This window comes from Lynx canadensis, chromosome E1 (genome assembly GCF_007474595.2).
Source record: "Lynx canadensis isolate LIC74 chromosome E1, mLynCan4.pri.v2, whole genome shotgun sequence".
Classification (NCBI taxonomy): Eukaryota; Metazoa; Chordata; class Mammalia; order Carnivora; family Felidae; genus Lynx; species Lynx canadensis.
The window spans coordinates 1693213-1717861 of NC_044316.2; the positions used below are offsets into that span (position 1 = coordinate 1693213).

General features: G+C 59.5%; 1 protein-coding gene and 1 long non-coding RNA gene across 11 annotated transcripts in view; one reads left to right on the top strand and one right to left on the bottom strand.

Moving 5' to 3' along the window:
• MINK1 (misshapen like kinase 1) overlaps positions 1-19144 on the bottom strand; it is a 43219-nt gene extending 24075 nt beyond the window's left edge. For 4 of the 10 annotated variants that reach the window (XM_030297063.1, XM_030297067.1, XM_030297062.1 and 1 more), the window contains exon 1: positions 18892-19144. In XM_030297063.1, coding sequence (XP_030152923.1) covers positions 18892-18948 — 57 coding nt within the window. In that variant the 5' untranslated portion in view covers positions 18949-19144. The remainder of the gene's footprint in view (positions 1-18891) is intronic. The other 6 variants (XM_030297070.1, XM_030297069.1, XM_030297064.1 and 3 more) reach the window with 2 other exon arrangements.
• Positions 19145-23677: 4533 nt separating this feature from the next.
• On the top strand, positions 23678-24635 carry LOC115500989. The gene is made up of 3 exons (XR_003964697.1): positions 23678-23713; positions 23816-23970; positions 24069-24635. It is a non-coding gene; the product is annotated as an uncharacterized LOC115500989 (long non-coding RNA).
• Positions 24636-24649: the final 14 nt, after the last annotated feature.

The following is a 24649-nucleotide window of genomic DNA, read 5'->3' on the forward strand; positions in this document are numbered from 1 at the left end:
AGGGGGTGGAAGTGAGGACAGGACGCCCGACGGATTCCAGCTGTCCCCTGGTGTCACCAGGAACCCGGAACCGCCCCCGGAGCCAAAACAGCGGCTGTGCCGCATCGGACCGCAGTGAGATTCTGGGCTGAAAGTCAGTGAAAATTACTCCTGGTGGCCAGCCCTGCTCCACGAGCTTTACACGTTCCGAGTAACTGAACCCCACAGGCCTGCAGGACACGGAAGCCGCTGTCGTTTCCGGCCGACAGATGAGGAAACGGAGGCTCGGGGAAGGGAAGTGACTTGTCCAAAGGCAAGCAGCTGACGGGCTCCGGAGCCGGTGACGCAGCCTTCCCTCGATCTGACCTGGCCCCGAGCCAGCGGGACCCCATCGCTACTCATCACATGGTTACGCGTCTCACCTCCCGCCCGGGACAGAAGCTCTTTACGGGTGGAACACCACTCGGGGGGTACGCGGGCGCCACGCCAGACGGGCCTGAGTGAAAAGGCATCACACGCGGGACCACAGCGGACTCCGAACACGCGCGTATTTCTTCCGTGAACACAGGCCAGCACTGGAGACGCGTTTTCTCTCCCGTATGCTTTCTTTCTCGCAGCGCACAGTCCCCTGACCGTGGGTCGCTAAGACTTGCAGTGGAAGCAGGCCATCGGTAGTTGAGTTTGCGGGGAGGCCGAGACCACACAGATCTGGGGCTGCGGGCGTCCGTGCCCCGGGCACCCCGGCGGGCCAGGGTCGGCCGCACGTTGCTGCACGGAGAGGGCGCAGACTTACCGTCTGCGCTCTTTCCCTCGCAAGAGCTTCTGTACTGAAGCCTTTCTCACCTTCCATGTTTTACAAACGTTACAACTTTGTAACGTGCGGCGCCTGGGGTCTAGGCCAGTTAAGCCTCCGACTTCAGCTCAGGTCACCATCTGGCAGTTCGTGGGTTTGAGCCCCGCGTCGGGCTCTGCACCGACAGCCCGGAGCCTGCTTCGGATTCTGTGGTCTCCCTCTCTGCCCCTCCCCTGCTCACGCTCTGTCTCTATTCTGTCCCTCAAAAATAAACAAACATTAAAAAATTTAAAAAAACAACTTTGTAAGGCCTACAGGCCACGGAGGAGACACAGAGGGCGTCATAACAATGCCGGAAGCAACGACTGCCAGGCGGGGCTTGGGCACAAGTAGCAGGGCAGAGTGGCAGGGCCAGGTTAGGGGCGCTGGCTTTCCTGCGTGACGCCACTCACCATGTCTGATGACGCACGTTCAGATGCAAAGAGGCGGCCGCAGTGGTGGCCACACGTGCGCTGCAAGGGTGGTGTCCCCCCAGCTGGGTGGTGTGGTCCGTGCACAGGACCGCCCGCTCCCCAGGCCGGGCTCCTCCGGTTCCAGATGCTCCTCCCATGCTGGGCGACTTGGCGCTTGTGGGCGCCACGAAGCAAGGGCAGCTGAGGGGAGTCGGCTGGGTGCACAGACACCGCGTGCGAGGACACACCAAGGGCAGGAGGAAGGGACTGTCCCTCTGGACCCTCCTCCTCAGTCCTAAATGGTGACCCCCAGGGCCAGCGCCTGGCTCTCTCTCTCGCCTGCTTCCCCCCCTAAGACTCCCATCTGGAGGAAGAAAAGGGGAAACAGCGCTCACAACTCACAACTCTGACAAGCAGCAGGGCTGGGGCCCCAGCTGACACCTCCTTCCCCTTCCCGAAGCGGGGAGCCCTTGGGACTGAGGTCAGGGTGCAGAGGAAGGCCGCGTCCTCCTCCCAAGAGCAGTCGGGTTCGGGGGTCTGCGATGTGGAGGCAGCGGGGCTACTAACTGAAGTTCAGGGCTGAGGTCAAGGCCGTCAGGCAAGGGAAGGAGAGACCCCAGCTCCTCCCTCACAACTGGGGGGAATTCCCAGACAGGGACAGGAGGGCCTGGGCCCTGCGGGGTCCAGGAGGAAAGGGGCAGGTGACAGATGGGCCAAAGGAGGCAAGCACCTTAGGGCTGGGGGCACATTTCTCACAAGTGGCCCAGACCTGGCAGGGCTGAGCCCGGGTCTCCAGCCCGGTTGCACTAAGGTGGGCCTCCCCCCACACCTCCTGCACTGTCTGCTCGGGTCCACGAAACCCCCTGAGGGGTGAAGGTTTTGTGAAGTACTTTAGCAAATGCAAATTGTTATCACCACATCTTTTTTAAGAGCCTGTCAAACAGTGCCTCCTTAAATACCCTGGCTGTGCCTTCTAGGAGCTTCTAAGTCAGACACCAACACAGAGGGAAGGAACACGCCGACAGGAGTCACATATGCCACCACGTGAGAGGTCAGCCGACCGCAGGGCAAGGAGGCAGGATGCGGAAACCAACCCCCTACTTTTCTGCTGACCTGGGGGCCTACACCCCACATGGGGCTCCGAACTCACAACCCTGAGATTAAGAGTCACGTGCTCTACCGACTGAGCCAGCCAGGCCCTCCCCTCCCCCCACCAGGGTCTTATAAATACAGAATTTCAGAGCTGGAAGGGTCTATCCACTCAGAACTCCCAGAAGATTCTAGGAGGCTCTGGAGTGGTAGAAAGAACTAGAACCACAAGGCCTGGGGAAGGGCCGGTCTGCCCTGTGCTGCAGGCCCAGCAGTGTCACTCACTGGGATGTGCCCTGGCAGGTCCTGCCACTGTAACCGGGGCCCAGAGGTGCCATGCTGCCCTGGACAGGAGGGCCAGGGCTGGGGGAGGGGCCGCAGGCGGCCCCCCCACCCCCCGTCCCCCCAGTGGAGGCAGGCTCACTCCTACCAGGCGGACGGGGAAGGGGCTCCAGGGAAGAGAGTGGGGAGCCGTGTCCACGGCAGGACCCGAGGGCGCTGCAGCGGAATCCTGCGCCAGATGCGTCTCCCGCGTGGAAGAGCCCGGATCGGCGGCTGCCGGGGCCCCGGAGCCTCCACTTATCTGGTGCGGAGACCGGGCTGCACACGGCAGCCCCACACAATAGGCCTGTTTTCCTGAGCTCTTCCTGTGACCGAGGAGGCCCCCACAAAGGGGACGAGGGGCAGGGGCGACGTGGTACCAAGGCCCGGCCTGGGGGAAGGGCCCCAGCCTGCCCTGCAGAGCAGCTTCAAACCCCACCCCCGGGGCCAGAGGACCACGGCCAGCCCGGAGCACCGCAGCCAAGCCGGGCGGGGCAGGGGGCCGAGGGGCAGGGTAGACAGGTGCCCTAGCAGGCCGGTCCCCGGGACGCGTGGAGGGGACAGCACTCCGCACAGGGACGTACACACTGACCCCCTAGCAGCCAGAGGACGCGTGTGCGTGGACGCCCACAGCGCCACAGGTGGGGGCGTGTCTCTGAGGAAGGGTGTGTGGCCGGGGCACCGGAGGGGCCGGGGTCTCATCAGAACACCTCCCCGCCTCCCCCAGCCCTGCGGGAGACGGCCCTCCTGGGGGAGCCAGCGTCGTGCCCGGGACCCCCGTGCCTGCGACACGCGTGGGGGGCAGGGTGCCATCAGCCCGTTTCTACCCCGAGGGCTTGCAGGGAAAGCAGGCTCGAAGCCAAGCCTGGCCCTCTGGCGAACCCCGTGCCCCAGGGACGAGGAAGGAAGCCCACCCACTGCCCAGGGCCAGGAGGGCGCGAGCACCAGGAGGGCTAAGCCTCCACCGGCTCCCCGGAGGCCAGCACGTCCAGTAGTAAAGAAAACCTGCAAAGACGCCTTTCCCCACGACCCCTGCTCCCAAACCCGACCGTCCACCCCTCTCTGGCCAACCTGCCCCTCACGCTGGGGCCGAATCGGACCCTCGGGTTCTGGCTCCACGCGGGGAAGTACGGCCCTCGGGTCGGTGACCACCACACGTGTCCTCACGCGCTCAGTGGGGGTGCCGCGCGGGACGGAGGGAGCAGAGGGGAAGGACAGAAACCAGGAGACGTTTATGTGCTGGGGGAGGGACAGCTCGAGTCTCTCCTCCCGGTCCCTGTGGCAGAAGGACACACACACGCGCAGAGGCAGGAACAGGTTCAGACACGACGCACGCACAAGCACAAAGACTGCTCTAATGGGAAACCAGTCAGAGCAGAGGGCCCTGCCCACGCGAGGAGGGGGGGAGCGGTCCCCCGCGTGCCTCGATGCCCGGGCTGCCCCCAGACCCGGCTGCGCAGACCGGGACCCCCCTGGCGAGCTGGAGGGTGCCTGGGGAGCGGCGTGGGGAAAGGGGCAGGGGAGCCAGCAGTGGGGAGGGAGGGAAGGAGAAGGGGGGCCGGCAGCCCCGGTGCTGGTTCTAAAATGGCCACAGGCAAGGCAGGGGACAGATGGTCTCTTTCTGAGGCTGAGCCGGAGAAAGTGGGGAAAGGGAAAGGAAAAAATAAATACCACCACAGTCAGAAATTTAAAAATAAACCCCAACACCTAAAAGATAAACAGCTTGCTTCTGAGGCTCGGCCTGCCCACAGGGTGTTCTGGGGGAAAGAGAGAAGGGGGGCACCCTCTGGCCTCGGAGCGAAGGCCGCACCCCGCATCGGCCTTTCCTCCACCTCCCCGGCGACTAAGGGACTTGGCTGTCAACGTGTCACGCGGAGTCACGGCAGTGTGATCATGGCTCTGCCACGGAACCCGCTTCTGGTCAGTTCTGTCACCTTGCGGCTGGGGGCCACCGCGGCCAACAGCCAAACGCTGCACGTCGCAGCCGGATGGCTCACGGCCACCATCTCGTTTGCACCTCATACCTGCAAGGGAAGTGAGCCAAGCAGGAGTTATCGCCCATTTCACAAATGAGAAAACCAAGGCTCCAAGGAGTGACACGTTTGCCAAGGTGCAGCTGGAACCTGGGGCTCTGTGCCTGCCGTTCACTCCTCCAATCGCACCGATCCCGGCCGGCCCGTCGCTCCAGAGCTCAGTGCAGACACGGCCTCCTCCGGGAGGCTTCCCGGACTGCCTACCTGCTCCCACGGGACCCTCTACTGCCCCTTTCGTGGCACCAGTTACATTCGCGTGAAAAATTTTGTAGCCGTCTGTCTCCTCTGCCAGGCTAAGTTCTTGGGGGTCAGGGCCACGTTCAAAATCTGTCTGCTGAACGATCAATACAAAAATAAAAGAAAGTTGGGGCACCTGGCTAGCTCAGGTGGAAGAGCATCTGACTCAATCTTAGCGTCATGAGTTTGAGTCACGTGATGGGTGTAGAAACTACTTAATAAAACTTAAAAAAAAAAAAAGAAAGAAAAGAGAAAAGAAAGTTGGTGCTCTCTAGAAAAACCTTCCTTCCTCCCTGATGCAATCAATGGTTTCTAACGCTAGTTTTGGGTTTCTCTCCACTCTTCTAATCATCCACGAGTATTCACTTAAAAGCAACGCACCGGGCAGCCGGTAAAAGTGAGTCCCTTTTTGTCACGTGAACCGGCGCTCCGTGATTCATACGCTTCGTAAATACTACGTATCAACGGAAAGGGCACTTTTTTTAAAGCAGTGAACTCGTACATAGTTGGCAAAACGCAAACAAGAACGTTAATAAAGATCCAAAGACTGGGACGCAACCGGGCAAGAAGAGATCAAGGGAAGGCGTCCCGGAGGAGCCAGGAGCGCACTCTGGGAACGAAACGGAAGTGGGCAGAGGCTGGGAGGGAGGGAGGGAAGGGCAGAGGTCCCACCTCAGAAGACCGAGCCCAGGAAGGTTCGGAGGTGCGGGATGGTAAGTGCGCTGCGGCAGGGAACAGCCACTGAGAACCAAAGGCCTGGGCACCATGTGATGGAGGCAAACCAGCACGTCCGAGAACGTCCGAGAGCCTCCTTCCCGTCTCCCCAGTCCCGGCACACAAGAATTCCTGGATGTCAGAACACTCTGAAATCCACGAAGTGCTGCACATTTGCAGAATCATTACGAACAGACTACCTCCCGGAGAGGAAGGGAAAATGCTGTCAAGAGGTCACTTATTAAGACCATTGGGGTCACGGGGACGTAGGGTGAAGAGTGGTGGCGCATGAACACAGAAAGCAGACAGAAAGTAGAACCGAGTGGAGGACGGGTGAGGGCCGGAGGGGGTGGGGGGGGCACAGATCCGAGGCCCCGGAGACTGGGCTGGGGAGGGCTGTCTCTGGGAGGCGACACTGGTGAGAACAAGTAAGGGCAGAGTATGGGAAGAGGAAGAAAAAGGGAGGAGGAGGAGGAGGAGGAGGAGGAGGAGGAGGAGGGGGGAGAGGGTGGAGGGAGGAGATGAGGAGGAAGGAGGGGGAGGAGAAGGGAAGAGGTGGAAAAGGAGGAGGGGGAGGAGGGTGGGAGAAGGGGAGGAGGGTGGGAGAAGGGGAGGAGGAAGAGGGAGGAGGCAGTGGCAGGGGATGGGCTGAGCCCGTGCAGAATGGCACACACTGAGCCCGAGCTCACGGAGGACAACAGTAATCAGGGGCCGGATAATAATAAGCCTTCTCACTGCTGGTTTTCTGCTGCAGCACAAACAGATCATTACACCTCATTGCCAACCTCCTCCTGTGGGAGTCAGGTGTCCACAGATCCAAGGGAAGGGACCAGGGAAGCCTCATGACCAAGGAAGCCTGTGAACGGTCTCTTCCCTCATTCCTTCTAAATTGGGGTGGGGGGGCAACTGGCTGGCTCAAACGGAAGAGCTTGCGCCTCTTAAATCTTGGGGTTGTGAGTTCAAGCCCCACGTTGGGTGTAGAGATTACTTTAAAAAAATATAAAAGTAATTCTAGATGGGAGGCCAACCAGGTGTCGTGGGGTGGCAGGGGGAGCCACAGGAAAGACAAGGGACGAGCAGGCGTGGAAAGAGCCAGCAGGAAGGGCAGGAGGGCAGAGGGCGCAGAGCTGAGTCAGGCAGCACAGCAGGTGGAGGGTGAGGCCGGCAGGGAGGGGAAGGACGCGTGTCTGAATCACAGACTGAGAAAGGAAGAGCAGGGCTATTCTCCAAAGGGTGGAGACCAGATACTCCTTGGCCCCACCAAAGGCCAGCTCAGAATAAATGACAGCCCCAGGGATGGTGGGGGGGCAGGATGAAGCCAACAGGCTCCCCCAACTTCTCAGCAGGCCCACCTCTCCCGTTTGTCCTCAGAAACCGGCGCTGCGCCTGGGGGGCCAGTTCACACATTCATTCAACAAACACGGAGCGCTTGCCGCTTGCCGGAGACCAAACCACGGCCATGAATGCCGCCTCCCTCAAGGGGCCCACAGGAAGCAGCGCTTCTGGAAGGACTAAGGTGAGGTCACAGCAGGCCAGGGGGCCAAGGGCCTGCTGGGGAAGTGACATGTAAGCTGACACCAGAGGGCACGGAAGAATCACCCAGCAAGCAGAAGTCTGAGGCAGGAAAGGCTAAATCCCTGGGCCAGGGGCCCGGCAGCCCCCGCCCCAGGCCGGAGTCAGTGAAGCACTTTGCACACTTCTGTGTCCAGGTCCCGGGTCTCATGTCCCAACAAAGGCACGCGTCCCCATCAGTGCGTCCCAGGTGAGGCCCTGCTCCCCCCACCCCCCCCCCCACGGGTGCTTCCGCTGGGTGGGCCCAGAGCGCCTGCACCCAGGCAGCAGGACAAACAGGACTCTCAAGTTGAGACGCTGGATTCTGAACTTGGTCTCTGTCCCGGCCCTGGCGAGGCTAGAGGACTTTCTGGGGATTATAGGGGCTCTAGGGCAGGGAGAGGGGACGCCGAGGGCTCACACCTGGGGCCTCAGTGACTCACCCACCCACGGCCCAGACGGTCTTCTCTTTCCCAAACAAAACACTAGGGAGAACATGAATGTCCAGACCCCAGGAGATGCCCTTTCTGGGACTTTCTTTCATGAGAAATCAGGCAGCCCCCACCTATCCAACCAGACACCTTACCTACGCTCGTGTCCCATCCCCACAATGGCTCTGGGAGGCAAGCCTTGGCCTTGCCACCCTCATGTGACAGATGACAAAAATGGGCCCTCGCCAAAGGTCACCCAGGAAGTGACAGAACTGGGGCGTCAGTTGAACTCTGTCTCCAGGGCCTGTGCCCTTAGGGATGAGTGGTGATGGGAAGGCCCCACTACTCCAGGCCCCTCCCTGTCTTCAAAAGCCCAGTAAAAGGCCCGATCTCCCCAGGTCAGCCCTCCCCCGGTTTGGCCGCTCCCCTCCGCGGCACCGGTGGGCTCAGGGCTCAGTCCCCGCTGCGCTCGGACGGTGATGTCCCTGCTTCACAGGCCCGGAGGCCTTCTGAACCTTCCCCTATCCTGCGTCCTTCCCAGATGCCCAGCCCCCCACCCACACCCCGACTTGGCCCCCTGAGGTCACTACCGTAGGGGCCGGTGTTCCCAGACGAGCTCAGACCTCATCCCTGGCCGTCTGGCCCTGGCCTGTTTCTCTCAACTCCGTCACGCCCAGCTTCACACACAGTCACCGCCCCCGAAGCGCGCGGGACGTCGCAGATCGCACCCCTTCCCTGCTCGCACGTTTAAGGCAGCACTGAGAACAAACAGCACCCCACACAGTAGGTACTCGCGGTTTTCCAGGAAGGGAGGGAGGGAGGGAGAGAAGAAGGGAGCAGGGGACTCCTGGATCTGGAGGGACCCTAGGGGTCATCCGGTCCCGTAGTTCTGGGGGCCGATCTGCATCAGATCACCTGGGGAATAACGTGTCACCGTTCCACCCCGGACCCATAGGATCGCCTCCGGGAGCAGCGCTCGGCACCTGAAGGCTGGAGAAGTGACCCAGGTGACTCTGACTGCGAGCCACTGGTCCCACCCCTTCATTCTGCAAGCGAGGAAACCAAGTCCCAGCCACACGACACGCATCCTGGAAACGAGAGACGGAACTGAAACTGGAACCGGGTCTCCGGGCGCTGAACGCCACGCTCACCGCCCCGTGCATCGTGTTGCTGGAGCTCCACCGGCCCCCCGGGGTCAGCACCCAGGGAGACGTCAAGTCTACCCAACGTGAGGAGGCTGCGACCCTGGGCCCGCCAAGCGCGCGCGAGCCCCCGACTTAGACGGGGCCGGGCAACGCAGCGCCGTGGTCAGCGAGCAGCGCCGGAGGTCCGAGCTAGCGAGCTCTGAGCCCCTGGCCTCCCACGGGCACCTGGAACGAGGTGAGACGACCCGCGGGGGCTCTGCTTTACACGCGAGCACTTAGGTGACTTCTCACTCTCATCAGCGAACGGTGCGGACGAGCACATCCAGGGAGAGCGCCATGCCGGACAGCAGGGTAAGACCCAAGGCGAGCGGTGTCCCCAGGAGTGAGCGACGGGAGCATTCCTTCCCTCAAACTCTGAGCACCAGGGCTGGGCACGACAGGCTGGGTTCAAGGAGGAGCACCAACCCCCACTCACATCCGGCTCGACGTAAGGAAAGAGGGGGCTTTGGACGGGAGCGCGAGGGCACTCTGGGCAGACCCTGAAAGGGGACGGAGCACGTGTGGCCTCGTCTAGGTCGTGCACAGAAGACAGAGGAAACGTCCGTCTGTCTTTGGGATCCGGCACAAAGACTGGTGATCTGGGGACAAAGCCCTGAGAGGTGGACCTAAGTCACCATGCCCACCGGCCGCCAGAGGCCTCTGCGACCTGGACGCTGACCCACGAGGCAGGCCTCCGTGTGCCGAGGGGCTCTCCGCCCTCCCGTCCTCCCGGGTGACCTGACTGCCAAGCCCACCTCCGTCTCCCCTTGAAGGCCGATGACGCGGCCGCACGTGGCGTGGAAAAGGGAAGGCCAGGGAGCGGGGCAGCCCTCCGTGCCGGCCACCTCCACTCTGAGAAACCCAACTCGACTCTGCGTCACGCTCCGAGTCTGGTGTGTGGACACCACACCGGGGACACGGCCTGCCCGGGCTCCAGGAGGCCCAGGAGGCTGTCATCAAAGGGGCCTCAAGGGCCGCTCAGGGTTTCCTACGGCCCATGCCCCCTCCGAAGAGACCTCGGAATACACCACCCGACACTCGAATCGTCCCTCCGTCTATGTCCGAGCCTTGGGCACCCAGAAAGGTTGCTGGCGCCGTGCGAACACAGGTGTGTGGAACCGAGCCCCCGGGCAGAGAGGCACCCCCCGCCGGGCCAGCCCTGCGAACGGCGAGGTGCAGGGCCCACGGGACCATCACAGGGCGGGTCTCTTCCTCCCCCTTTAACACGCGCAGAGATGCTGCCGCGTTTTGTTACCGTCGTCCCCCGAACGGCCTTCCCACCTTCCTCCAGCCCCTGCCCTGGGCCCCCAGGATGAGGAGTCGGAGCCGGTACGGGTGCCACGGTGGGTCCAGGCCGAGCCGGAAAGCGGGAGGCGGCCAGAAGCACTGACGACGGGAGAGAGACCCTTGGCTTCTCTTCCCGCTGCCTCGTCCGCCCCTGATTCCTGCACCACTTGGCGCGTATCCGTGTCAGGCCTGGCGCCTCCTGGGAGGCGGGCGGGCGAGGGGTCAGCTCTCCCGACTCAACCGGTGAGGCACCTGCTGCGTCAGGCCAGCTCCACTCCGCACACGCACAAAGGGTGGAGGCGGGCACGGTGGGTCCCGGGCCGGGGTTCACGTTTCATGGGGACAGACGGGTGTGGACATGGGCACCGGGGACGGCTGCACGGCGCGCTTAACACGGCTAAAATGCTCCATTTTGTGCCTGTTTGGCTGTGATAAAAAACATTTTTAAGGCAGGAGTGAGAGTCCTCCTCTCTTCCTGCTGAAGGACAGGCCTCTCTGAGTCCGTCTACTCTCCTCCGAACCCAATCTCCTGGATTCCCGGGAGTGTCCTTCCCTCCTGTCGTCACTGCTCCGCCCGGCAGCCCGGCACCCACGAATCTCCGCCAGTTCCGGGCACGGGCCCCGGGAAGCCAGCACTGCTGGCACGTGCCCGCCAACGCCAGCCCCCCACAGCCCCCAGAGACTCGGGCTGGCGCCCCACTCCCGCTTCTCGAAACACGCCCCACGTCTAGGAGCAGAGCCTGTCCTCTGTCGAGACACAGATCCGGACCGCGTGCCCCTCAACGGCTGCAGGCAGTCCTCGCGCAGGCTGCCTCCGTCCACGACGCGGGCCACACTCCCCGAGCCTCCGAACTGCGTGAGCACAGACACAGGGACAGCGGTGTGTTCCCACGAGAGGTCGCGAGGCCTGCTCGCTGCACCCACGCGTTCACGATCAAAGTCAGGAGGAAACACCACCCTCGAAGCACACGGCCTAGGACGTGGGCCACACAGGGCCCTCTCTCCCCCACGCACCGCCAGGCCCTGCCTCCCGGAGCAGGCAGCCAACGGCACAGGAGCCAACACGCTCGGGCTCCGCAGTGAGTCAGACCCGAGTCCCACCCCGGGATCCGCCGTTTACTGGCCGTCCAGCCCCAGAGAGGTCCGCGGACTCCCTTCCATGAGCCCTGGCGTGTTCCCCCGGGGCGGGCGACGAGGGGAGAGTCGCCCACTCCCAAGGGTTCTGGGAGGGACGGCGAGATTACACGAGGAGAGAACCGACTGCGCCGCGAGGACTGCTTACCGGTCTCACCCACACCCCTTCTGCGGCGACCCCACGCCCAGGTATAAAGGACTCGTACTGGAACAGACTGAGCTCCGAACCGAAGTAAGAGAAAGGAGCGTGTGGGGGTCTAGGGACAAGGGAACCGACAAGCCTCGGAGCCACATGCTGTCCCTTCCCCCAACCCAGTGCTGTGGGACACGTGGGCCCAGGGGGGTTCCGGTGTGAAGAACCCGTCGAGGCCAGAGGGTCTCCAAGCCGTGGTGAGACCAGCCCAGCCCATCAAGCTGTGCTGTCCTAAGGTCCAGCGGGAAGCGGACGGCAGCCCTGTCCCTTGGCTTCCCCCACCTGTCCCCGTCACTGCTCTGTCCCCCGTCACCCACCCACCCCCAGGGGGTCGTTCTCCCCCACAGCACACCCTAGGAAGGCTGCCTTCCTCCCTCTGCAATCTGAGAGGACATTCGCACGCACCTCTGTCTTCGAGGCAACAACCGGAGAACAGAAAGACCAGAGAGGAGGGCGCCTGGGTGTCCCGGTCGGTTGAGGGACCGACTCTCGATTTTGGCTCCGGTCGTGATCTCAGAGTGTGGGATCGAGCCCCGTGTGGGGCTCCACGCTGAGCACGGAGCCTGCTTGAGATTCTCTCTCTCTCCCTCTGCCCCTCCCGTGCTCTGACACACACACATGCCCTCTGTAAGTAAAACAATTTAAAACACTGGGAAAGAGAAAGACGGGAGAGGAAAGAGAAGTGCGCTAGCCTCCTCTCCCAGACACCATGGGCACCCGCTCCTGCCGCTGACGCCTGGGCTCTGGAGCGCCCCTGCCTCTTTTCTCGAAGACTCTTTCCTGAGCCGCTCAGAATTAAGGACCGAGTACGACACACGCTTCAGCCACCTTCTCACAAATGCGCCTTGAGAGAAAGAGCGGGTGGGTGGTAAAGAGAGAACATGAGAATCTTCTTCCTCCCGGTCTGGCTTGGAGCCTGCCCATTTTACCTTCGGAGGTGTGCTGGCAGACAAATAAAAGCTGTCAGGGGAGGCGTGTGCCATGCAGAAGTCATTTACTGCCTACGTCCCTCTCTCCACCCAGAAGGCAGCGAAGGAGGGACTTCACGGCAGAAAGCTGTGCCTTCCTGAGCCCACGCCAGGTTCACAAGAGGCACTACGGGGAACCGGGGCGGAGGGACCAGTGTCCCCCGTGCTGCAGACACTGGCCCCACACGCTGATGCCGTTAGAGGTTCCCGGATACAGTGACAGTGACGCCCAAACACCCCTGGAAGGCAGGTCCTCCTGACGTGGGGACGCTTCCCGGGGAGTCCGAGGCCTTCCGGCCCCCTCCCCTGCCCACCATCTCCATCTTTCCTGGGCACGGTCTCCTCGGTTCCGTCCTCACCATCTCTCTCCGGAGGCCGCAGCCCCTTCCGCAGCCCGGCCCGCCGCCCTCCCCGCACTGTGGCTGCCCCAGCCCTTTCCGTTGGCGACACGCAGAGTCGGGAACACTCCCCCTGCGCACCCCACTCACCCTTCACTGGCACACAGTGTCAGCTGAGAACCTCGTCTCTTTATACACAGGGTCTACTAACGGGGAGAACCCCACTTCCCACGGCCGGCCGGAGCGAGGCCCGGGGCTGGGCCTGTCCCTGCCCATTTCTGGGGGACGCCCCCACCTTCCAGCCCCAGACACCGCTCAGCTCACTGCAACTGGGGACACCCTCCCCTCCCCTACAGATGACTGCGCGAGAAGACGGAAACGCTAATTACCGGACGGTGGCGATCATTTCACCGAGAGTGCATACGTCGCGACATCACGTTGTTCGCCTCGAGTCTGTACCACTGTCACCAACCTAAAATCACACATCTAGGGACAACCCTCACACGCCTGCTGTAGACAACAGGCACGCTCACTCGTAGTTCATGCACACACACACACACACACAAACACACACACAGCACACAGAGATCCTCCCTCAATAAACAAACACGAGGGTCCTAGGAGTCACGGGCCATCCCATATACATGCCCTAACCCTTCAGAACAAACTTCTTTCTCCCCCCCTCCCCCCCCACGGGAAGGCTCAGAAGAAATCCTTGTGGAAACGAAGCCTGGAGGCCCCGGGCCCTCAGCTGTCAACCAAACGCTCCGCCCAAAGAACTGCCCCGTTCCAGGGTCTCCCAACTCCGGCCATCGCCAAACTCCTCCCGCTGGTGCCCCCCTATTCCTTCTCGGTGCTGCCAGCTTGCTTTTCTGACATGGGACCTGTCGGTCCCTCAATCAACCACCAAACACTTTCGTCTTACGAAAAGTAAGAAAGATTCTTGTCATATGCTCTCGCGGCCCACTAAAGTTCTCTGCCACGGCCTTTATCGTGGTTTGTGATGACGCACGTGCATAACTACGTACGTGGCCATTTCATTAATGCCTCTCCCCACTCCTAGACTGTAGCAAAGCCACGTCTACCTTGTGCCTCAATGTGACCTCTGTGCCTAGTTCTAGATCTTTCCTCAAACAAAACAAGAAACCTCCCCCACAGTTAGCAAGTACATCCTCAGGCTGCCTGGCCACCAGACTAAATCTCCAGGGGCTCCCAGGGCCAGTATAATTCCAGACCTTCCTTTTCTCCTCCCTCACATTCCCTACCCTTCTAAAGAACAAAAACCCTCAAGAACCCCCTCAATTAGCCTCTGGAGGTGCTTCCTGTAGATGGCAGAACCCCAGACTCAAGTCAAGGACCGGCCGGTGAGGAGACCAGCAGGAAGGACAGGACGGAAGAGAAGGGAACGTGGGTGTGGCCAGGGCTCACTGCTTTCACCGAGTAAAGTTTCTAATGTTCCCACATTCCGTGCGCATTCAGGAAACGGTCTGAAAGTCGACTTATTAACCTGATTACTTTTCATTCTATTCCTTAAACGTAGGAAGAGACTGAGGGAGTCGGGGATGTAAAGGGGATGCTTGGGGAAGAGAAAGGACTTGAGATTCAAGATGACCGAACACGGGACAAGAGAAAATGAGTAGAATCCCCGGGAATCAGAATTGACAAAAACTTTCAGACCTTGAGGATTCCAAGATACTGAGGAAAGCAGTAACGGTTAAGAAAGGGGGAGCTTTGGGGCGCCTGGGTGGCTCAGTGGGTTGCACGTCCGACTTCGACTCTGGTAACGATCTCACGGCTCGTGGGCTCACGCCCCGCGTCAGGCTCTCTGCTGCCAGTGTGGAATCTGCTTGGGATCCTCAGCCTCCCTCTCTCTCAAAATAAATAAACACACCTTAAAGGAAACAAAAAGAAAGGGGGAGCCTGAGCCTGTGGAAACATGTCTAGGCTGAATGCCCCCAGAGCTCTGAGTCAACAGCTGAGTGCAGCCCCGAGGCCGATGTCACACCCTTCCCGGAGCACCTGGAACCTGATGCCCGCCAACGCTCGGTGACTGCGGCAGGAAGGTCCTGTACAACTTTGGAGACGGCACCGTTAGTCGGGCCGACTCTTGGACGGCTTCTGGAGATGCTCTCTGGCCCCAGAGCTGTTTGAGGTTTCTGGGTTGAGAGATTACCACATTCCTCATTCATAGACCGATGCCCGGGGACAAGCCTATAAAGGGCGTCCCACATACTTCCTGCCGTCTCGTCCCCCAAATGACGGGAGGACACTGTACGTATCAAGCTGTCCAAAGGTGAAAGGAACGGAGGCCGGGTGCGAAATCCGGATTCTGCACGGCACAGCGTTGACTGAGCTCCTGGGGCGAGTGTGAGGGGGGTGCTGCCGCCCCTCCCGCTGCCCACAACCTGTCCCGTCCTGTCCACGGCAGGAAGGGGGCAGTGGCCGAACACCTGGCTCCAGCCGAGCTCTCTGTGGCCTCCCCTGCGTGGGCTCAAGCGGCACCGTGGGCTCCCCAACGGCCCCGCCTCCCCCTGCAGTTTTCCAGGGAAAGAGTCACTACTTAAGTTACTTGGGGCTGCAGGGGGTCGGTGTGCCTGGGGCACCCACCGCCAGCGTCTGGGCAGCTAGCACATCGGAACACGGGTGGGTCCCCCCGGGAACACGTGCCCGGAGCCGCCACTCTCCCAGGGCGCCGGCCCCACAGCCTCGCGCGGAGAGAAGGAAGGGGAAGGAGAGACACAACGACACAAAATCATCCGAGAAAGAACACCTCTGGCAGCATTACTACCCATCAACCAGTCCCTCTTCACTGGGCTCCGTGACGTTGTTTCAACCCAGCGACACGGGGGGCGGCTCCAGAGTTCCAAGGACCCTGCCGCCTGAAACTTCCAGCTGGCCGCACGGGAAAGAGAAGCTGTTTGATTTGGGAGGTGGGTCACCCACAAGGAGAGAGGCAGAAAGGAAAGAGGTCAGCCTGGGGGCTGCTCCCCCCTCATCCCGTCCACTTTACTGATTTCTACCCTTTGCGAGAAGCCAAGAGCCACAAGTCAGAAGATTCTCCTGGAACATAACCAAGCTTGGACACGGAGAGGGTCTGAGGCAAGAGGCCCATATTTTCTCTTGGCAGATCCTAATTTTACTCCAAGGGCATCGCTCGGATGGAAGCTTCCAGAACTCTGTGCACCACCAGACAAAGCCTGATTCCAAAAACAACTCAGCAAAGATGTTCTTAATTGTGTGTCTCCAAGAGAGGGGCAAGAGGAACCCTAACAAGCGTGACATTTATTGAATGCTTTCTCTGAGCGAGCATTGTGCTAGGGGACCGTCACTTGTTGGAATACGCGTTTATTCAACAAACACTGAACCCCCCTTATGTGCAAAACAGGCCCCGGAAAGGCAAAGATGAGCAAAACAGTCAAAAATCCTAGCTCTCGCTGAACCTGTCGATAAAAACAAGTGTGCATGTCAGCTGATGACGATGAACATGATGAAGGACGTAAAAGCCGACTAAGGGAACGCTATATAAAACCTGCGTAAAAATAAAGCAGGCCAAGGAGCGTTAGTCCGGATACAGCTGTGCTGGGAGGCTGCTGTGACTGCCGTCTGATGACAGCAACGACGGTAAGGGCCGCCACACGGGCCCCCTGTGCCGGGAGCTGGACCCGGGACTTAACGGGCAGAACTCCGGCAGCAACTCTCGACTTTGGCACCATTACTGTCCCCACGTAGAGCTGGGAGGAAAGGCTCTTTGCTGCCAGTCGGGGGCCAAGGTGACTCAGTGAGTGAGGAAGCCCCTAGGCTGGTAGGGAAACGGGGTGTCAGAGAGGTCCAGCGAGCCCGTGGAGCCCGAGGTCACCCCGGAGCGGGTCCACTGGCCTCTCCCCGCGGTGCTGGGAGTGCGGGCATGCCCACCTTCCCCGACGCCAGACTGTTACTCTCAGCACCAGCTGCGAACCACGCCTTAGCTTGAAACCAGAGAGAGACAACCCGGGCCCTCCAGGCCCGCTCAAAAGGGGTGGACGTGGTCCTCTCCCAGCCCCTCCCCGGGCCCCCAACACAAGATGGTGCAGGCCAGGGAGACCAGGTGTCGCCGCTAATTCTCCGGGTCGCCGTTTGTCACTGGAAAACAGGGACAAAACAAGAGATGAGCCACCCACAGCCGCTCGCTCTCCAGGAGGTGGGGTGGAGGGGGCAGGCACTGAGAAAAGGTCAGCAGCGAGGAGAAGGCAGGCCCTCTCTAGCTCCATTTCAAAGAAAGCCCCCTCCCCCTCCTGCCCTGGAGTAGTGGGGTGGGAGGGGGAGGGGAGCACTTCCTTAAGCAGGAGGCAAGAAAGCACCTCGAGCAGGTGTGAGGCCTCTCCTGAGAGGAAGGAGAGGAGAATCAGGCAAGAGGCTACCGTGGCTTCTAGCAGAGAAATCCAGAAGGGAAATGCCACGTCCAAGGTCAGATTTGCAGAGTGGCTGGAAATCCCAGGCTAGGGGTCCAGGCCAAACTACCAAGAGGCCAAAGGAAAAGAGGAGCCCAAGCAGAGTCCCACAGGGAAGAAACCAAAGGTCACGGTTTGGACCCTCCCGGTGTTTCTTGCATGTCAGTCCCCGCAGCCACGAGAGCCTGTGGCCAGAGTTAATCAACAACCAAGGTGGGGAGGGAAGATGGGGGTTCATCCTAGGGCACAGCCCGTTACGGGGGGCTTGCAACTGCACCTTGTCCTACTCCACCTGGGTATCAGCTGAGTATCCCAGTTCAAACTGACCCTCAGAAGTTCCCTCCTAAAGCCTTCAGACCCTCTGCGGGCCAACACACACACACACACACACACACACACACACACACACAAAGAATGAAATCCAATGCTTAGTCTCCCTCCTGAGCAACTGTTCATCACCTTCTCTCCAGCAAGGCAGGAGAGAACACTGAACTGGCCCAACATTGCACCAAACAAATTATGACCTGAATGTCGAGAGAAACTGTGTCACCTAGAGAGACCCAATTAACGACATGACTCTGCTCTCCTCAATTCCCCTCTCCCCTCCGGGCGTATCCGGGGCACCCGTGTGGTTGACCGCCTTTTCCCACTACTGGCCACGTTCCCCGGCGAACTCCAAAGCCAGACACCAAACCCGGGCCTCCTGAGAAGCCCAACCCCGAGAGGGGAAATCCTGCGCTCCGCACACCTGGGCCTGTTGAGGGAGCCGGAAGGACACCGGACAGAAAGCGCACCTGGGTGGCGGTCTGGAGTGTTCACCTTGAGATCACTAAGTTGCTCCTTAAGCCAGCGCTGCGAGCAGAACAAACGCGGCCGACGAGCTCCCAAATGAGGGCGTGCACGTGCCCTTTTCTGGTTAGCCCCTCCCTGGAGACCCCATCACCTCCCCCTTCCCTCCAGCACACGCAGACATGCCAGCTGCCACCCCGACCTCCCCACCGACCACACGCATGTGTGTGTACATGCACAGAAACATCCTCTCCCCAGCCCGAGCCTGGGTTTCTTTAGGGAACCAGCGCGTCCCCCCTCCCCCCTGCACTTGTCTCGGCTCCAGCCCCACACCGCTGCAGAGTTGGTAATGTAATATGCGGGGACCCTGAGGCCGGAAATGCCTGGTTCTGGGCTGCTGCACTCGAAACGCGAGACCAGGCGTAGGGAGAGCCGCGCACGGGGACCACGGCGGCCGCGGGGGGCGCGGGGTGCAGACGGAAAGGCTGAAATTCCGGCCAGGGAGGACGTGCCATTCAGGGGCGGGCGAGGAGGAGGAAGGGCGAGGAGGGGGAGGCTGTCGAGGCAGTTGCAAAGTCAAAATCCGAGGCGCAGAGAAAGGGGGAGGAGGAGGAAGGAGACGCGAGCAGGGGCAAGGCTGGAAAGAGGCCGAGAGCGGGGACGGGGCCAGGGAGGGGCACCGCCGGCACGACCGTGCAGGTGGCGGGGCGAGGTCTGGGGGAAGTGGGGTGGGGGAAGGGGTCCGGGACCCGAGTGCGGGCCGAGGCGGCGGGGGAACGTGGGGGCGGGGCAGCACAGGGCGGGGACCGACCTGGCTCCCGGAATCCGCAGCGCGTGCACGGACAGGGGGGAAGCCAAGGGCGGGGGCCCCGCGGCGGGGGGCGCCCCGGGGGGCACGTGAGGCGCGCGGCCGCGCCGCTCCCCAGCGGCGGGGGCAGGAACCGGGGCGAGACTGGGGGCGGCGCGCTCACCCGCAGGGCGGACAGGTCGATGTCGTCCAGGCTGCGGGCGGGGGCTGGGTCGCCCATGGCCTCCGCGGGCAGCCGGGCCCCGGGGCCGCTCACGCGCCGGCTCGGTTATTCCGCTGCCGCCGTCGCCGCTTCTCCCCCATCGGGGGGGATCCCGGGGGCGGACTCCGCCGCGCCTCCCCCGGAGGACGCGGAGGGGGAGGGCCGGCGGGAGGACCGACCCACCGACTGACAGGAGCTGGCGCCCGGTCCGCAACCCGAGCCTCCCGACTCTCCTGCGCAGGCGCGGAGCGGCCGCGCTCCGGGAGGGTGGACGAGGGAACGTGACGCGAGCGCGCCGGGTTCCCCTCCCCCTAGGCGCCGACACCTGCGCGCAGGCGCAGCAGAGAGAGGGAGCGCAAGGCGCGCGCGAGGACCGACCGACCGCGCGAGCCGGGCGAGAAGAAGTGGGCGGTGGCCGGGCGGCCGCGGAGCGCGCCCACCGGCCGGTGCGCGTGCGCACACGCGTTTCCTTCCCTTCCCCTGTGTTTTGCCCTCTCTCTCCCGCATTTCCTCCTTCGCTCTCCTTTGACGCTCTTCCTTCCCTTTTCCTCCTCTTTCGCGTGCCAGCTGCCAATCAAGCCACCCACCTCAATTTGCGGGGGAAGGGGGGCGGGACCTAGCCCCCCTATTACTAGGGGGGTTGTTATGGTAACTCCCCACGCGAGGGCTGGATGGCCTCTAGATAGGATGGGCTGTCCACCCACCTGATTGCCATGGCAACAGTGGAGCCGCCGAGGGAGGGGCCTCAGGGTGGGAATCTGGCTGGAGAAACCACGTGGGAGTTGGGCGGGGGTGCCGGCTGCCTCCGGAGTGCCCTTTACCCCCTTCCCCGGCTGGGGGACCTCAGAGGGGACGGGGAATCCTACCGCACCCCTTTGTCTCTGCACCCCTCGTTCTGCGCAAAGGAGCTGTTTCAACAATTATTCATTGATCGCTGGAGCCGCGGGTGGGGGAAGGGGTAGTAGGGAGAGGAGGAGGAACCCACGTCCAACCTCTTCAAATCGTGCGCGGGTCACCTTGGGTCTGGTGTTGGCACAGCACCCCCAGCCATTAGCCTCACGGGAGGCGGGGTGATGCTGTGAAAAGAAGGAGGAGTCGTGTTCCGCCACTGTCGTGCTGTGTGACCTTGAGTAAGTTGCTTTGCTTCTCTGGGCTTTTCTTGAACTGTGAAGTTGAGGAGGAAGGCAGTTTGATCCCCGAGATCACTTCCAGCAACAGTATTGTGTCTGAAAGACTCCGCCAGCGCCAGCGGTCTTCATGCAAACATCATTTAGGAGAGTTAGCATGAAAAGTCCTTGGATAGGGGTTAACATCCTCCTTTCCGGACACTTCTCTTTGGCCCATTCGTATGCACATCCAGTTTTGCTCCCCTCCCCTCCTATTTACCTTGTCGTTGTCCTTGTCCAAGCCACAATCCCCACTTACCCCCATTACTCTTTAAGCCACCTGCTTGGTCTCCCTGCCTGGACCCTCTTAAGTCAATTTTCCATACCCACAGTGATTTTTCTGAAACTCACATCTGATGTCACTCATGTTTGAGACCCTTCGCTGCACCCCTCCCCTCTGTCTTTTGAATACGGTACGGCACCAAAGAACTTCAAGATTCTGCCTGCTTCTCCTGCCTTGTTTTTCACCACTCCACCATTCAGTCTCATATATTCTAGCCATGTTGAAATCTACTCACAGTGGCCAGAACGCAACAGACCCTCCTGCAGCTTGTGCACCCGCTGTTTCTTCTCTCTGGAATATTCGGGCCATGCCCACTCTCACTGCGTTTTGCTTTGTCCTACGTGTGTCTAAGTCACCTCCTCCAGGAAGCCTTCCCTGACCCACTAGGGCTGAGTTTAGCTCTTCTGTTTTAGCTGCCTGGCTTCAATGCATGCTCACGTTTGACACTTTTAAGTGTCTGTTGAATCTCCTTAAAGGCAGCAGTCATGTCAGCCTTGTTCAGTACAGGTCTTGGCACCCATTAGAGGTTCCGTATCATGTAAGTGAATGAAGCCCTCTGTTATCTGGGCAGGTGCTCATGCAAGATCAAAACCATGGGAGAGGAGGGAAAAAACGATTCGAAGTTAGTGCTTTGGACAGGTCATTAATCTCTCAGAGACTTAGAGATAATAGGGAGATTAATAAAGTAAAATTAGATATGTAAAGCACTTGGCATATACTAGGTCTTTGATAAGTTTACTTATGCCCGACTCATAGGCAGTGTTTAATAAGGGATACTGAATTCGGGCACCTGGGTGGCTCAGTCGGTTAAGCGGCTGACTCTTGATTCCGGCTCAGGTCATGTTCTCACAGTTCATGAGTTGGAACCCCTCATCGGAGTGCGGAGGCTGCTTGGGATTCTCTCTCACTCTGTCTCCCTCTGGCCCTACCCAGGTTGTGTGCTCTCTCTCTCTCTCTCTGTCTCTCTCTGTCTCTCTCTTTCAATAAATATTTTTAAAAAAGGGGGGGGAGCTACTGAATCAATGAATGAGCAAATGAAGACCACAAGGATAGGATAGCCCTCAAACCTCAAAAGGCAGTGCAATCTGGAAGGTGAAAAGTGCAGAGAAACAGGACTGACCCCCTGTGCTCATAATTACTGAAGCTGGAGAAATTCAATGTACAGTGACCCTAATCTCCGCCTCCACAGAATAGTAATAGTGACCCCTAGCCCCATACACACACACACACACGAATTATAAAGGATCCCCAGGTTGGTTTATTCCGGTTGTGAATCAGACACATTCTGTGCAGATCTTCACATCTGATGGCTTCCAGAGAGGCTGACCTGCTGAACTTGTTTTCCTCGGGTTCCTTTAACAGTAACTGCTAGAACCTGAATACACTGCAGAATTGTCCTGGTCCTCAGAGTCATGCTCACTGTTTGCATGGCTCCTATGGAAGCATTCTGTCAATTAACCTAGAGTTTAGTGGTTTCTTGAGATATTAAAAAAAAGACACCTCCTCCTCCAAGGACAAACGAAATCAATAAAGAACTGCTTGGCCCCAAACATTAAAAAAAAAAAAAAAGGGGGGGGGGACATATGGATACATGAGGGTTCATATTGTCTTTTGTATAAGAGACTGTCCGTAATAAAAACTTAGAGATGATGTGGTAGAGAAAGCCCTGGATCGGGCTTCAAGGAAAGTTAAAATATTAAAAATAAAACAACTTATAGGACCCCTCGGAGATGGATGAACATCTCATACGGGCCCAGGGGCCATCAGAACCTCCTGCCCACCTTGGGAGGCTGGATTCCTTCTCTTGCCGGGTCTAGGGCCACCTCTTCTGGTTCCAAGCCCGCTGCTTGACCCCCGCACTATGGTGGCCTCCATTCGAGAAACTCCAGGACTAATGTGGGGTTCGGGGGTGGTGCTGAGGGACCAGCAGTGTGGTGCAGAAACCCACCAGCCCCAGCCCACCTCGGGACAGCTGCCGCCCCCACCGCCCTCCTCCACAGTTAATGAGGTAAAAGTCCCCCAGGGAAGGAGGCACTTAGGCTGACAATGAGGCTAATTAGCAGAATGCCAATTAGTACCAGGGGACCTTTGGATGTGGGAGGGGGGGATTTCTCTGTGGCGGGGGCTTCTTCAGGGGAAAGGAGGGCTGGATTCAAAGGCCGGGAGCCAGGCGGCGAGCCTCCCCTCCCTCCAGGCTGTCATCCACCAGCATGCCCCCTCTTCCAGAAAGCCTTCCTAAACTGCTTGCCCTGCCCCACCCCCAGCTCGTTTCTCCCCGCTCCTGTGGTCAGTTCCAAGACCGAGGCTGAGGGACATCAAGGGCGAAAGCCAGGATCTGTGCTCAACTTTTTCTCTAATTGCAAAGTAGTTCGGATACAGAAAGAGATAGGAATGTGTATATTACAACTTCATCGACCGACCACTCAGCTTAAGAGAGAAATTACACGGGGGGCCTGAGTGGTTCAGTCGGTTAAGCGTCAGACTCTCCATTTCAGCTCAGGTCACCATCTCCCGAGTCGAGCTCCGCACTGGCAGCACGGGGCCTGCTTGGGATTCTCTCTCCCTCTCTCTCAAAATAAACATTAAAAAAAGAGAGAGAGAGAAATGCTACCAATTCACGTGGAGAACTCTCTCTGTATACCCATTATCGCCTCCTCCCCACCTGCCCTGGGACGTGACCTTCTTCAACCCAATGTGTGCCACACTCATAGCATTTACAGGCAGGCCTAGTTTTAGCATATATTTTTTAAATTTTTTTAACATTTATTCATTTTTTGGTAGAGACAGAGCGTGGGTGGGGGAGGGGCAGAGAGAGAGGGAGACCCAGAATCCGAAGCAGGCTCCAGGCTCCGAAGCGGTCAGCACAGAGCCCGACGTGGGGCTTGAACTCACGAACCGCGAGATCATGACCTGAGCCGAAGTCGGACGCCCAACCGACTGAGCCACCCAGGCGCCCCAAGCATATTTTTTTTTAAAAAATGGGAGGTTTGCGGCAACCCTGTGTCAAGCAAGTCTGTTGGTGCCATTTTCCCAACAACATTTGTTGTTCACTTTGGGTCACGTTTTGGTAATTCTTGCGATATTTCAAATTCTTCATCCTTATATTTGCAGTGGTGATCAGTGATCGATTCTGACTCACCAAAGGCTCGAATAACGTGTAGCAATTTTTAGCAATATTTTTTATTTAAAAAAAATTAAAAAACCAATTTTTTTAAGTTCATTTAAGTAATCTCTATACCCAGCGTGGGGCTCGAACTCACAACTCTGAGATCAAGAGTCACATGTTTCTCTGACTGAGCCAGCCAAACGCCCTGGCAATATTTTTTCAATTAAGGTATGTACATTGATTTTTTTTTTTTGTCGGTAGACACAATACTATTGCACACTGAATAGATTACAGTGTAGTGTAAACATAACCTTTTTTTTATGCTGTTAGGATTTAATGGCACGTATGCCTGTGTTAACACAGAGCAATGAAACCCAGCGGCCACAACAATGTTTAACCGGAAACAGCTTCTTGGTGCGTCAAAGTAAAAGAGACCAAGAATGTGGACCTAACTGCTACATGCCCCGGGAAGCCCAAACATTCATGTGAGTCACTTTACTGCAATGTTGGCTTTATGGCCACGGTCTGGAACGGGACCTTTCTACCGCTGAGTATGCCTGTGTTGTCTCTCTTCCCTCTGCAGTGGCGCTGGCCTGTGGAACTTTGTGCGGTGATACAAACGGCCCGTAACTGCTTGATGTGCTGACCCCTGGCACGAGTGGCCACCGAGCACTTGCTAGGGCGGCGTGTGGCAAACGGCGGACGCGCCCCAAATCTATAAATCACCGACTACATCTCTGCAGCCGGCCATTTATGGAAGAATCATTCCCATTTCCCAGCTGGGGCCACTGAGGCCCGGAGAAGTGATAAGACTTGAGAAGGTCGCCTAGGTGGTGACAAGCCCAGGATGCGGGCCCAGTTCTTCCTGCCCTGAAGCCTGTACACTTAACCGTTCCCACAGGGGCTCCCCTACGCCTCTTCCTGTGCTGTCACCCGCGGAACGAGTGACGGCCCCTCTGAGCCCAGCCCTTCTCTCCTGTGCAGCTGAAGCAGCGGCTCCCAGGCCCTCCAGGCGTCCTGGTGTGGCCCTGCCCTTCCATCTCCAACACCTCCCCTTCCCAGCAGCTGGGGGACGGAGCTCCGGAACCTACAGGCAGGTGCAGTGGGGATGAGGCCGCAGGAAGGAGCCGGGAGGCGGGTGGGGCGAAGGCACGGGGCCCCAGT